At 33.3% G+C, this 14,692-nt stretch overlaps 2 protein-coding genes across 2 annotated transcripts in view; one reads left to right on the forward strand and one right to left on the reverse strand.

Annotated features, from left to right (window-relative positions):
• Window positions 1-2,914: 2,914 nt before the first annotated feature.
• LOC107444875 (neprilysin-1) overlaps window positions 2,915-14,692 on the reverse strand; it is a 31,338-nt gene continuing 19,560 nt past the window's right edge. The window contains exons 18-21 of the mRNA XM_087158483.1: window positions 13,812-13,877; window positions 12,478-12,573; window positions 10,890-10,978; window positions 2,915-3,124 (exon numbers count right to left, since the gene is read on the reverse strand). Of these exons, the coding sequence (XP_087014609.1) occupies window positions 3,025-3,124; window positions 10,890-10,978; window positions 12,478-12,573; window positions 13,812-13,877 (351 nt within the window). The 3' untranslated portion in view covers window positions 2,915-3,024. The remainder of the gene's footprint in view (window positions 3,125-10,889; window positions 10,979-12,477; window positions 12,574-13,811; window positions 13,878-14,692) is intronic.
• On the forward strand, window positions 5,289-7,933 carry LOC147813875 (uncharacterized). The gene has a single exon (XM_087159460.1). The coding sequence runs from the start codon at window positions 5,701-5,703 to the stop codon at window positions 6,880-6,882; it is 1,182 nt and encodes a 393-aa protein (XP_087015586.1). The 5' UTR covers window positions 5,289-5,700; the 3' UTR covers window positions 6,883-7,933.

A 14,692-nucleotide genomic window follows, 5' to 3' on the forward strand; every position in this document is an offset into this window, starting at 1 on the left:
TTTTGAGCTCTTAAAATGGAAAAAGCTTATACACAGTTATGGAATTAAAATTACCAAAATTAAAATTATGGAATTATCAAAATTAAAATTATGGAAACACTTCTACGCATTTATATTTCTCAAGAAACACTGAGAGAATCATTTTATAACTTTAGAAGATGATTTTGAACACCCTATACCAAAACATATAGCAATATGCTTTTAACTCGAAATAATTATTTTATACAATTATTTAACTACTATTTATCCATCAGTTATTTATTTATTTTTATTTTTTTGCAATTATTTTACGATTATGCAATAACTGCACGAAATTTCTTAAGCCTAGCTTAAATATTCATGGAAATATGAGCATTTTTATAGAAAAATTACTTTTTTTGCTTAAAAATTCTGAATTTCCTGAAATTAGCTGTTACTGAGAGGTGAAATATAGTGCTTTCTGCGTGATCCATTAAAGTGAAAGCACTGATCGTTACATTATTATTAGCATTATCCATAAAATACAGTTTGTTCAATGTTCTAAATATTCAGAAAGCTCGTTGACAGAAGGGGTAAATTTTGCTGTCCTACTTTTTTCCCTACCTGTCTTTCTCTTCGTGAGTCATAAGCATTAGTTACATCACGTTTGTCGTCTTATCTACAGACAGCAAAATTTCTAAATTTAAAAAAAAGATTATCCAGACTCTTATGGGTCTGAGAATGCTGAGACATTTTTAATAACCCTGAACTATGAAAAGATAAAATGCTGAAATGCATCATGTAACTTTCTTGGAAGTGTAAAGATGAATATTTGAACCAGTCAGGGAATTAATCAGAATCTGATTAGAATCTAATTTCTTATACTCAGAGACAACTTGGTATATATTTAGCAATACTGTGCAAACATTAAAGCCACGAGTTCGAGTAAATGATTGATTCATAGATTTTTTTTAAGTGTTTTGCTTTTTTATTTAGAAATAATTAATTTTCAGGTATACAAAAATTAAAAATACTCTGAATGATATACCATCTTTATTATGCATAAAGAAAAAAAAATTAGGTTAAATTTTCAAAATATTTCTGCATTTTAAATTAAACAGGAATGTAACTGTTTGTTTGAGAAAAAATTTTTGCTTTGTAATTAATTATTTTACCATTAAAAATGTATTATAATTCAAGTTCTAAAACTACAAGTCGAATATTTGGAAGGAGATGATTACGTTGTTATCTGAAAAATGATTTAAACTGTTTATCTGGTGCGTATAATTCTGTGTATACTGAGTGTATACTATTTTCTCGAGCGAACGTTCTTTAATCGTATTATTTATTTTGAAAAGATTTGAAATTAAAAATTCACTCTTTCTCGGAAATATAAGGAAAAAGATGTCCTGACAATGCCCTGACTGTAGAAATCGCAAACTATTTTAAATGCAATATTAATTTTTTAAATAGGGAAAAGCTGTGTACCATAAATTTTTCGATTATTTTTGCAAGCCACAATTTTGCATACATTAAAATACAATTAATTTGCACTCTCAGGTTTACATTTTTTCAACTAAATAAATTTTTATTAATTTTTAAATATTATCTAATATACAGGAAAAATAGCAAAGCATGCAAATCTAACAATATTTTACTATACCCAGTTATTATACTCTATCGAGTTATTTAACCACTACAAATAATGCAAGAAAGATTTCATTTTCCTTAAAGACTATTTTATTATTCTATTATACATTAATATGGTAATTTTTTCATCAATATGCCATTAAAAAACAGTTAAGTTTGAGAAAAAAGAGTAGCAAGATTTTAAATTAGAAAATTTAGTACTACAGTTGTATAAACGTAATAGGCAATAAACATTTATTTATTTACGTGTATATCAACGGTAATCTTGCGGTAACAACCATAGAAACATATTATTCTAACTAAATATATTCACTCGGAGCGCAATAAAACAAGTTTCATGGTACTCAATCTGCACAGTTCGAATTTTCTTTCTAAAATTATGGCAAAATAACCGGCCATCTACCGTCCAATTAACCGTAAAGTTTATGATAAAGAACACTTTTTTCTGTTACTTTTTTGCTTTAACACTGGTCCGTTTACAGCTAGTATGGCTAAAAATCATGAATATAAAACTATACGATTTTTAACCATTTACAACTAGCATGGTTTTAAAACCGCAAAAAAAAAAATTAATTTGGACATTGTAAACAATTTGCCAGTTCTATGGGGGCTGCCATCTATGCGTGAATGAGAGTATCTTATTCTAATAGTCCAGGGTCACAATAGATCATTAGAAACTTCACATGTGTTGAAGGGAATAAAGGGAATATTGTGTTTTCAACACTGATACTTAAACCCCCGCTCGGTCGAACATGAGAGTGGCAGATTAGCCTTCTCGGCTATAATATACACCTTTTGCAAGGAACTAAGTAGCTTCATTAGGTGGGCCTTGTTAGTGTGATAAAAATCGGGTTGTTTAACCGTATTAGGTGAAAACAGTTAATAAACGGTTTTTTCTCTCAGTTAACAGTTTGAATACCATCTTATTAATGGTTATTTGAAATTTTTGTTTGAAATTAAAGCATAAAAAGTTTTTAAAAAAATCTTTCTTTTTTTTCGAGAGTTTTCTAACCGTATTCAAGTGCTTCGTTGTATTTTCTTATTTTTATTGTTTCCACTCAGAATTCAAGAAGCAAAAAAAAATATATAAAGCAAAAGTTCCTTTTCAATAAAGTTAAATTTTAATGGTTACAATCTAACACATTTCATTTGCTATTGAAAAAGTGCGTATGTATTCAAATAATATCAGTAATTGCAACATGTAGTCGCTTAACATATAATTCAACTGCAACTTTCTGAGAAATATTTGAATGATTTTAATAATATGTTTCATTACATTTTTGAAGGTACCTAATTAGAAATATTACATCACAAAAATAAGTATTATAATACTTTATTGAGACAACATTCATTTCATGACAAATTTGAAATGTTTATACAAGACTAAAAACATAATTTAAAAAGCGAAGCATTGATTCACCATATGGAACATCGTTTTGCCTGGCTCATAGGACTACCTGATGGACATTTAAAAACAGCAGCAAAAAACTCAGAGTTTGCAAGAGCTCCGTTAACTCTGTAATAAAGAATAAAAATAATACATTAAAACACTAAATAAAACAGCAGCGAAATCAAACTAAATATGCTTAATACTAAAATTAGATACTATTATTTGAAATGAAATTAATGGTGATAGGGATCTTGTTAAAGAGAAGCATTAACAAATTGTATCCTTATAAATCTTGTACTACAGTGTTGGAAATATTTCAGGAAAAATGGTTAAATGACAATTTGTTTAATTGTTATTTTACTATATTCAAGCAAAACAGTCAAATAACATAAACAAGATGGTATCCAAACTGTTAATTGCTTTCAACTAATACGGTTAAACAGCCAGAATTTCCCCGCACCAACTAGGTCCGGGTAATGAAGCGACTTAGTTCCTTGAAACTGAGTATATATTTAAAATATCGATATTTCTACCTGTGTGATGTTTCAAAACATTGATCAATCATATCAAAATGCCGATAGCGAAATAGAATTAATAACATGCATTCAAGGAGCAGTTAAACTATTCAAGCGTCATTACTTTTTAATCAGTTCTTAGTTCTGGCCCAAAACATCGGTATCGTAATCGATAAGATAATGCAAATCATCGATGTTATATCGCCGATATCAAAACACTAATATTGAGATAAAAATTCCCCAGCATTGACACCACAATATTTAATCTTGATAAAGCGAAACTAAACCACAATATAACTACAATATAACTACAATATAAAACCATGCTTGTGGTAAATGGTTAAAAAGCGTATAATTTCGTATTCTTGGTTTTTTTCACCATACTAGTTGCAAATGTTTTCAAAACTGCAAAAGCAAGAAATATTCTTTACCGTAAACTTTACGGTTAGTTGGATAGATAGACTGCTGTCGGTTATTTTACCATAATTTTGGAATAAAAATTCTAACAGTATAACTAAAGTATATAAAAAGTTTATGCTTTCTTTTATTTTGAATCTACCAAGATAATAACTTTTTCTGTTTTAAAAATATTAATTTTCCTCAAAATGATAATAATAATAAAGAAATGTTTTTATTGACAAAGATTTGAGTTCAAAAACTTGCAGATCTATGTCTGCTATTTTTTTTTCACAAAACATCCTGTTCGCTTACAAATTTGATCAAAACTTGTATAGTATGAAATATTGTTTTTTGTCTTGCTTTTTTTTTTCTCTATCATTTTAAATTCTTTCCCTCAATAAAAGTTTTTTGTAATTAGGATGAATGTCTGCCTGATTGCTTTGAAATAAAGCTTTTTTGAGAATTCTTCAAACTTAAGGAAGTAGACAAAATTCACAATTGGACAAGGAGAAAAAAATTCTGGTAAATTTACCAATGTTATATGGTAATGACATTTCTGGTATAAAAAACCCGTAATTCTGGTTAATAAAACCTATATCTACAGTATATAAGCCATTAATTTGTAAAATTTTCCCTTTATATTGTTGTGGTTTACCGGATATTCCGGTTTTCAAAATTATGACTTTTGGTTTTTGAATACCGAAATCAAGGCTTATAGTAATTATGCAAAATTCACCGAGTTTTTTGGTGTTCCCATAGAGCCAGAAACAAAGTAAATTTTTACACATTCTAGTAGTTTTGATCATACTTTTATTCTCGGTGTAAATACGAATTTTTAATATTAGTTTAAATAAAACTAATGCTATTTAGATTCAAATTTTATGTATGTACGCATTTTTTATGTATCTAATGTTACAGATCATTATGCACTGAAAACTTATTCTTACGTTTCATTGACATTTTGATGATATTTCTTTTATTTAATGTGTTAGTTTCTGAAAGTGTAATTAAAGTCTATGTTTATGTTTTTCAGAATATTAGAGTATGAGTTTAGAAAAGTTTGAATCTTGACTTTTATGCATCAAAGGAAATTTCAATTGATGAAAAGATATATATATATATATATATATATATATATATATATATATATATATATATATATATATATATATATATATATATATATATATATATATATATATATATATATATATATATATATATATATATATATATATATATATATATATATATATATATATATATATATATATATATATATATATATATATATATATATATATATATATATATATATATATATATATATATATATATATATATATATATATATATATATATATATATATTGACGTGTCAGTGTGGCCGAGAGGTCAGAGTCGTCGTCCTGGAAAGACTGAGATTCAGGGTTCGATCCGCAGAACTGTAAGAAAATATAAAACTCCAAAATAAGCTTTTATTTATTATTTATGTTTCTTCTAGAAGTTTCTAGAATGTTCTAGCATATCATTTCCTGTTCCTATCACTTCCTGTTATTATTCCTATAAAAGACTGAGTGTCTCAAGCCGAGGCCCCAGTTACTTTGTTCACGTTACTTTGTAGGTGTTGAATAAAGCTCTCGTACTTTATAGAGTCTATTTATTCTACTTATAAGTCCTATTTATTCTACGTGACATTTGGTGGAGGCGCCGGGTACTCGAAGCAGCTCTGGCCGGTGATTTGAGAAGGAGTCGCCGCTTAAGAGGATTGGAGCCAGAATATCCAAAAATGGCCGAAACACCTATCACTACTCCGATTATTCAGCACATTCGTAATCCATCTTCGTTCTCTGGAGAATCCAACCAAGATCCTGGAGCTTGGTTAAAAGAATATGATCGTGTCGCTAAATATAACAATTGGGACGACGGAACATGTCTTGCAAATGCGTACTTTTTTCTAAGTGGAACAGCCAAACAGTGGTTTGAAAATAATGAAGGCAGCTTAACATCATGGGAAGTATTTCAAACTAGCTTGAAAGGAACATTCTCTGATAGTCTGCAATCAGTACATCGTGCAGAAGAAGAATTGAAAACCAGAGCTCAACTACCAGGAGAAACAAGTCTTTCATACATACAAGCAGTACTGGGATTATGCCATCGTATCAACCCTAGCATGAGTGAAGCAGACAAGGTTTCTCATCTTATGAAGGGCATCGCGGAAAATGTTTATCAAGTTCTACTGACAAAAGGAGTAACCACGACTACAGCCTTCATCGAATGCTGTCAACATGTCGACTCGTGGCAACAGCGACGCATTAATCGAAGGAAATTTGAAAGATTACCAAATGCCGTTTCCGTTGCATCTCTCGACGACAATTTTGACCTATTGTCAATGATACACCAAGTGGTTCAAGAAGAAATCGCCCGACTATTTCCTGTTACTGTTCCAACTCCTGAACCAACAATTGACAGTTTAGAAGAAGTTATACGACATGAAGTTGTGAAGACCTTAGCACCCTTGGCCGAAACAAACTTCAACCGAAACAAAGATTTGAATAGTTTTAAACCAACGATACCTGTTTCATACTCAGAAACACTACGCCGCCAGCCATCTAGAACTCCAGTTGCTCCTTCTCGGCAAACTTATGAGCCACGCCGTCCTCAATTAAACCGTCGCAAAACCGATATCTGGAGAACAGAGGATAACAGGCCAGTGTGCTATCACTGTGGTCGTCCAGGTCATGTGTACCGACACTGCCGTGAAAGGCAGACATTTCAAGACTATAACCCACGACAAAGAGAGACGATCATTTCAGACGAAGGTGCTGGTCCCAGTAGTCAACTTAGGAGTTCGTCGCCACAATTTGAAGAACGAAGACGATCACCATCCCCATATAGGCGTAGAAATAGATCACCCTCTCCATACAGGCGTTCTAGTCGCTCCCCATCTAGGCGTTCAATGGAAAACTAGAAGAAGCGCCCTTCTTCGGAGGTAAGGTCGCTAAGGAAGAAAAACCTCCAACAGTGGCCCAGATGAAGGACAATAAACTCGAAATAATTATGGAAAATAAACCAGTGACAGCTCTTATTGATTCTGGAGCATCTTTTTCTGTCATTTCTGACAATTTTCGAAAAACTGTATTAAGAAAAACCATGCTGACCGATAAGTCTAGTTTATTCATAAAAGTAGCCGATGGAAAATACGTTAACCCGATTGGACGTTGTACCATAAGATTGACAGTCAGCAACCGAACGCAGCCGTATGAATTCATTGTACTGGAAAAATGTAGCCATGATGTAATTTTGGGTTGGGACTTCTTACACGCCTCACAGGCTATAATTGACTGTGGCCGCAAGGAACTGGTGCTGGAAGATACTTGGGACGAAATAGCACATAAGGAACTCCAACAAAGCCGACTTTGTGTTGTAGAGGATTGTGATATTCCTCCTATGACCATAAAAAGAATTAAAGTGGAAACAACAAGTGGGTGCAAAGAAAGCAAAGGTTTATTGGTTCAATGCGGTAGATTTCTAACACTGCAACGAAATATAGTGTTCCCATCGTCTATTATACAGAAGGATAAAGATGGACTCCACGTATGGGTTTCTAATTTCTCTAATCATTCTACTTGTCTTCCCAAGGATATATGCATTGGGCATGCAGAAGAAATTGAAGAACACAATCTTTGCAGTTTTGTCTCCGAAAATGAAGCTGAATCAACAGACAAAGGATTACGACCTGAAGTAAATTTCAATAGTATGCTCGCCCCAGGCCTATCAACTGAACAAAGAACTAGCTTGAATAATGTGTTAATGGAATTCAAAAACGTTTTTCTACCGAAGAAAAATCGATCCGAAAATGTCGTGAAACATCGCATAAATACAGGAGATCATCAGCCTATGAGCCAAAGACCATATAGAGTTTCAGTTGCTGAGCGGCGTATTATACAAGACGAGGTAGACAAAATGCTTACTCGAGACATAATTCAGGAATCTCAAAGTCCATGGTCTTCTCCTGTAGTTCTTGTCAAGAAAAAAGATGGAAGTTGGCGTTTCTGTATCGACTACCGGAGATTGAATAAAGTGACCAAAAAGGATGTATACCCGTTACCCAGGGTAGACGATATTCTGGATTGCTTAAAGAACGCAAATTACTTCTCGTCTATGGATTTATTTTCTGGATATTGGCAAGTAGAAGTCGATGAAGCTGATCGTGAAAAAACTGCTTTTGTAACCTCTGACGGCCTATATGAATTTAAGGTCATGCCGTTTGGACTTTGTAATGCTCCCGCCACCTTTGAAAGAATGATGGATAATTTATTACGGCATTTGAAGTGGAAAGTTTGTCTGTGTTATCTTGACGACATTGTAGTATTCTCAGATACTTTTGCCGAACACGTGCGACGTCTGAAGATTGTTTTAAATTGTCTTGATACAGCAGGATTACAACTCAATGCGAAGAAATGTCTATTTGGCTCAAGTAAACTCAAGGTACTTGGTCATGTCGTTAGTACAGAAGGAGTAGAGCCAGATCCAGATAAAGTCATGGCTATTGCTAATTATCCTGTACCTACTTCAATTTCAGACATCAAAAGTTTCCTCGGACTTTGTTCCTACTATCGTAGGTTTATAAAAGACTTTTGTACCAAAGCGTATCCTCTGCAGAAACTGTTAAAAAACGATGAGAAGTTCATGTGGTCAGAAGAACAGCGCTACTCGTTTGAAATTTTGAAGGCCGCTCTAACCACCGAACCAGTATTGGGTATATTCGATCATGATGCCCCCACAGAGTTACACACTGATTCCAGTGGCTATGGCATTGGATCAGTGTTAGTTCAAACTCAGAAGGGAAAAGAGACTGTAATTGCATATGCCTCTAGAGTACTGACCAAGGCTGAAACAAATTACTCGACAACGGAACGTGAATGTCTTGCTGCTATCTGGTCCATCAGTAAATTTCGTCCTTATCTTTTTGGAAGACCGTTCACCATTATAACAGATCATCATTCTTTATGCTGGCTTGCAGGTTTGAAAGATCCTTCTGGTAGGTTAGCTCGGTGGGCTCTCAGACTACAGGAATTCGATGTAACTATTGTTTATAAGTCCGGTCGTAGACATAAAGATGCTGATTGCCTATCACGACATCCACTACCAGCTACTGAAAATGATCCTGAAAAGAGCATAACTACCATCACAAATCTAGCGGAAGAGCAGGACAGAGACCAGGAGATAACAACTTTGAAGACGAATATAAGGCAGCGAAGTAATGATTCAAATTATAAAATTATGGATGGTATACTCTGTAAGCGGAATTATGAATCTGTCGGAAGACAGTGGTTACCGATTATTCCTTTTAAGTTACGCCTAGAAATTCTTCATCACTTCCACGACGCGCCAACAGCAGGTCATTTGGGATTTGCCAAAACATTGGATAGAATAAGAAAGCGCTTTTATTGGCCTAGACTGTACCGAAGTGTTAGACGGTACGTTTCTCATTGTAAGGAATGTCAACGACGTAAACGTCTGCCGCAAAGGCCGCCTGGAAGCTTGATGCCGATCCCTCCTGCGGAAGCCCCTTTTCATAGAATAGGTATTGATTTGTTGGGACGCTTCCCTAAGTCACTTTTAGGAAATAAATGGATTGTAGTGTGTACAGACTATTTAACTAGATTTGCCACTACGAAAGCTCTACCCAACGCCGAAGCTCCCGAGGTAGCAAAATTCCTGCTTGAAGACATTCTGTTAAAACATGGTTCTCCAAGAGTTCTCATCTCGGATCGTGGATCTGTGTTTCTCTCGAGGGTTGTATCGGAGCTATTGAAACTCTGTGACGTGGATCATCGCACTACAACAGCCTACCATCCTCAGACTAATGGCCTCACGGAAAAATTTAACAATACGTTAGCTGATATGCTGTCTATGTATGTTGACGTTGAACAGAAAGATTGGGATGCTATTTTACCCTTCGTCACTTTCGCCTATAACACAGCTAAACAAGAAACTACTGGCTTCACACCATTTTATCTTCTTCACGGCTATGAAGCTGAAACAACTTTGGACACAATGTTTCCTAACCAACCAGGATTTGAAACTGATTATGCTGCGCATCTTGTCTGCAAAGCAGAAGAAGCTAGACAACTTGCTCGCCTTCGTACCATTGATGCGCAAGAAAAAGACAAGAAACGATACGATGCAAAACACCGACCAATGTCTTATGAACCAGGTGAACTTGTTTGGATTTTTAGACCAATTCGAAAAGTTGGGTTGTCCGAAAAACTATTAAAGAAGTATTTTGGACCTTACAAAATAAAGCGAAAGTTATCTGATGTTACTTACGAGGTCGAAGACGTCACTCCATCTACAAGGCGCAAAACTACAGACACCGTCAATGTGGTGCGCATGAAGCCTTACTATGACCCATCGTTTCAATTAGAACCATGTGAAACCGAAAATGCCGAAAGACAGAGAAGTTACAAAACAAAGAAACAATCTAAGAACGAGAGTAAGTTGGAGTACCGAGGACCAACCACCCGATCACGTGCCAGAACAGTCAACGAGTGAAACAGCGTGGACGCTGTTTTTTTTTCCAAGGAGGATGCTATGACGTGTCAGTGTGGCCGAGAGGTCAGAGTCGTCGTCCTGGAAAGACTGAGATTCAGGGTTCGATCCGCAGAACTGTAAGAAAATATAAAACTCCAAAATAAGCTTTTATTTATTATTTATGTTTCTTCTAGAAGTTTCTAGAATGTTCTAGCATATCATTTCCTGTTCCTATCACTTCCTGTTATTATTCCTATAAAAGACTGAGTGTCTCAAGCCGAGGCCCCAGTTACTTTGTTCACGTTACTTTGTAGGTGTTGAATAAAGCTCTCGTACTTTATAGACTAAGTCCTATTTATTCTACGTGACAATATATATATATATATATATATAAATAAAATGTAATTTTAAAAATATTATGAAGCAAATGAAATTTACCTGTATTTCAAAGGCGTCTGAAGAAGTGTTGATGTAGAGTCTCCGATATATTCTTGGAAACCTTCCTTGTTTCTAACTTCACACTTCATCTATAAAAAACATGAATACATTAGATATTAACACATTACTCCGAAAAAAATTCCGGAAGAAAGTACCGGCACTCAAAGTTCCGGTACTGTTACAGTAATGTTACTGAAAGAAATCTGCCATACCGTAATTTTTACAGTAATAATTACCCTAAAATCACTGAATTATTCTAATTAAATAAATATTGCTGTAAAAATTAAGGTACAATATTTTACGGGAAAGGTGGACTTTATGGTAGATTGGGATTTGCGGATGATGCACCCAAAGTGCCGGTACTTTAGACCGTAATTTGATCCGGAATTGTTTTTAGTGTAACTAAAATGAAGTGAGATAAACTAAAAATTATTTTGATGAAAATGTCAATATATTTCCTTGAACCAGTGAGAATAATAAATCAAGGTCGAAAAGTTTGATTTAAATAAATATTTAAAATAAATTATTTAATTTAATAAAATATTTAATTCAATTTTGATAATTTTCTAAGTAAAAACTACCGTAATTTGAACCAAATTACAGATTCGATTAAAAAGCTGATAAAAAAATTTAAATTTTATCAGATAATTATACTTTAATGGTGTCGAAATATATGAGTATCATTTAACTGCAAAAGATGAAAATGTTCCTAGCAGTATGGTGAGAAATGTCTATATAAAAATGACTTATTAAAATGTACTTAGGTCGGTAAAAAAAAGTACTTAACCCCTTCCCTCTCAATCCTGTCAAAATCACGCGGTGAGCTTTCGTCTACCCTATGGTGCATATTTCTCGTGTCCGTGATATTTCCGGGACAGAACATTCAAAAGTAATGCGCTAAAATGGTTTAAATAGATCCATCTGTGCTCCGATTTTTTTTATTTCCTATTTTGCACACTAGATGGCTGCACCAGACTATGTTTAAAGTAACCAGAGAGAGTTAATTTTAGACTAACTATCATCACTATCCAAATACATGTGTTTATGATATGTATTTCGTACTCTTAACTCAGCTACTTGTGCTCTTTGTGAAGACTTTCTGCTTTGTGAAAAAATATTTTTTGATATTCTGCACATTATGGAGTCGGAGTTACATGGACATAAAGGAGTACATCTGGATATCTAAAAAAAATTCCAAAAATGAATACATGTAGTACATGCGCCTTTTTTATATAATTTTCTTGAATGAAAAAATAGGCACTTTTATGACCGTTTTCTTGAAAATAATACCATCGTTTAGTGGTTAAAGTGAGCATTCAGGTACACAATTTCTGAAATAAGAGTTAAGACTTTATATGTCACTAAAAACATAAACATTTTTTTAAAAAATGTATAAACATGCGGAACAAAGAATAAATAGATAAAATATTCTGACAATAAAAAAAATACATTAACTTTCTGGTAAAGCCAAGGTGTTGAAGTAATGTAATTTTAATAAATTTAAATTGCAGACATTCTATAGATTTATAAATTAATTAATTAATTTAATTTTGGAATGTAATATTATTTCACACTTATAATTGCTTACCTGTGCAAAACTGATGAAAAAGAGTTGTTGATTCGTGAATTCCATTCCCGGTAATTTTGGTTCTTTTCCATATTGCTTAACATACCTTTGATAGGACTAAAATGCAATTAACTGTGTAAAGGTTAGTTAAAAAAATTAAATATTTTTAAAATTTATAAAGAAACATAAAATTGTTAATAAATAAAAAGGTTTTATGCGAAATCTAAATAGACAAATGTGCCTCACCATAAATGAAAATAAATGCTAATGTACTACAAAATAAATTTTAAAAAATTAAAAAACTATTTAGTGGATAATATGAAAAAAATAATATTTTTGTCATAACTAAAATTTAATGTACATCACTTCTGAAAGAAGAGGAAGGAAAAGATAAAAACTTGTATTGCCTGCAGACATGTAGCTCCAGTTAAGATTTGATCATACTTGCGAGTCAGAAAGCACTCAAAATTTTGATTGGCGATAGAGTCTACTTAGCAGTAAAATGGCAGTAAATTATTCTTGAAGTGGTCAGGAAAGTATTGAAACTTGTGTTGTCACCTGACAAAGAGCACAAGAACACCCTCATTGATAGATGAATCATGGGTTCTATTCCCCTTGCCGTTTGGCTAACCGTAGGAGGTTTTTGTGGTTTTCCTCTCCTTATAACGGAAATGCGGTTTAGTTCCATCAAAAAGTGCTCCACGAAGGCAAATTTCTCCGATGCAGGAGTTCCTTTGTTTCTGTCCAGGAGTTCTTCTGAATTGGGTTCAAAATTGCAAGGCTACGGAGTCGGATTTACATTGATAAATGCAGTAGGTCTCCTTTTTAGTTACTTGAAGATGTTCTTACATTGATTCCATTTGATTTGTGCACACTTTTTTGATTTTATAATATTGAATCGCGTGACTATTACAGCATTATTAAACAATTGCATTTTGTTTTGAACAGTTCACCTTTTCAAAACGCCTCTTCAAATTGTCCCTCAATTGGTTTCTTGTCTAGTGAATTTCCATGCTTATCAAACATCCTTTTGATGTGTTATTACATATGTCTTCACCATTTTTGAATTACAAAAAGGTGCTAAATCATATAAAATCTGAATCGAACGCTTAAATAAATTAAACAAGCCTATGCATTAATAAATAGTTTGTTGAATTCATCATGCGTTCAACTGGAATAATGCTCCCAGCGCCACCAAGAAACAAATCTTAAACTATTTGTCTCAGACAGTGTTATGTAGTTTGTTAAACATGTTTAGGTCTAATAAAATAGAATTTAACTAATTTGTCCAATTGGTTTGCACTCTTCAATAATTATCAAAACCGTTTTAATTAAATATAACATAAATTATTTACCATGAATGCTTTTTTTAAACCAGTAATGTCTGCTATATTTTCATGAAGTGTTCGTTGGCCATCTACCTGAAAAAGATAGTTAATTTAATATATTTTGCGTAATTATTAGTTTTTATTATTCTATATATTGGTTGTGATAATTCTAAATTGCCCAGTCATCGGAGTTTTGAAAAGATTGTTTTCTGATCCACATACTTAAGCCATTTTCTTTTTAATATTTACATTTAAATTAAGTGGCTGGGTGGCGCAGTTGGTTTGTCGTCGGCCATCTGAGCCCAAGTCTGCGGGTTCGATCCCCGGCCCAGGCACTGGATTTTCGGGTTGCAGAAAATCCTCAGCGGCCATGTCGTATGATTATGCGGCATGTAAAAGATCCCTGGAGTGCCTTATTGGCTCTTGGCGTTTCCGGCAAAATTAAATTCCTAGTGCAATTTAGCATCCAAATAGAGTCTCGGTGCTGTCATCTATTGTGGCAGAAACTAGACGTCCAAATTAACATGACCAACGGTATTTCACCCATTGTGGTGGTCCTGAAAGAGTGGATACCACCTCTGGAGAACGCACTAGGTCTGCTCATCGGCAAGACCGATTGTGCAGCTCATTGGAAATTAAAAAAAAAAACATTTAAATTAACCCTTTTTGTAAGACTGCAATTCTCTAAACAGAATCGAATGAAACCTGTCATTCCGCGTCGTCTTTCGGAAAATAAAACTTAGTAAAGACTGAAAACTATATTAATAATTAAGTATTATATTCATAATTCTGTACATACTATAAATATAAAATACTCTAAATACAAAGAAGTCTAAATTAAATATACTGTAAGTATTATTTTATAAATAAAAAGTTATTTTTCTATAATATTTAAAGGTGTGGTAGCA

Source organism: Parasteatoda tepidariorum, chromosome 3 (assembly GCF_982258835.1).
Source record: "Parasteatoda tepidariorum strain Cologne lab strain chromosome 3, Ptep-v5.0, whole genome shotgun sequence".
NCBI lineage: Eukaryota > Metazoa > Arthropoda > Arachnida > Araneae > Theridiidae > Parasteatoda > Parasteatoda tepidariorum.

Excerpts from the sequence above, each read along its gene's own strand:
- LOC147813875 (XM_087159460.1), top strand. The coding sequence starts at position 5,701 with ATGGCCGAAACACCTATCACTACTCCGATTATTCAGCACATTCGTAAT.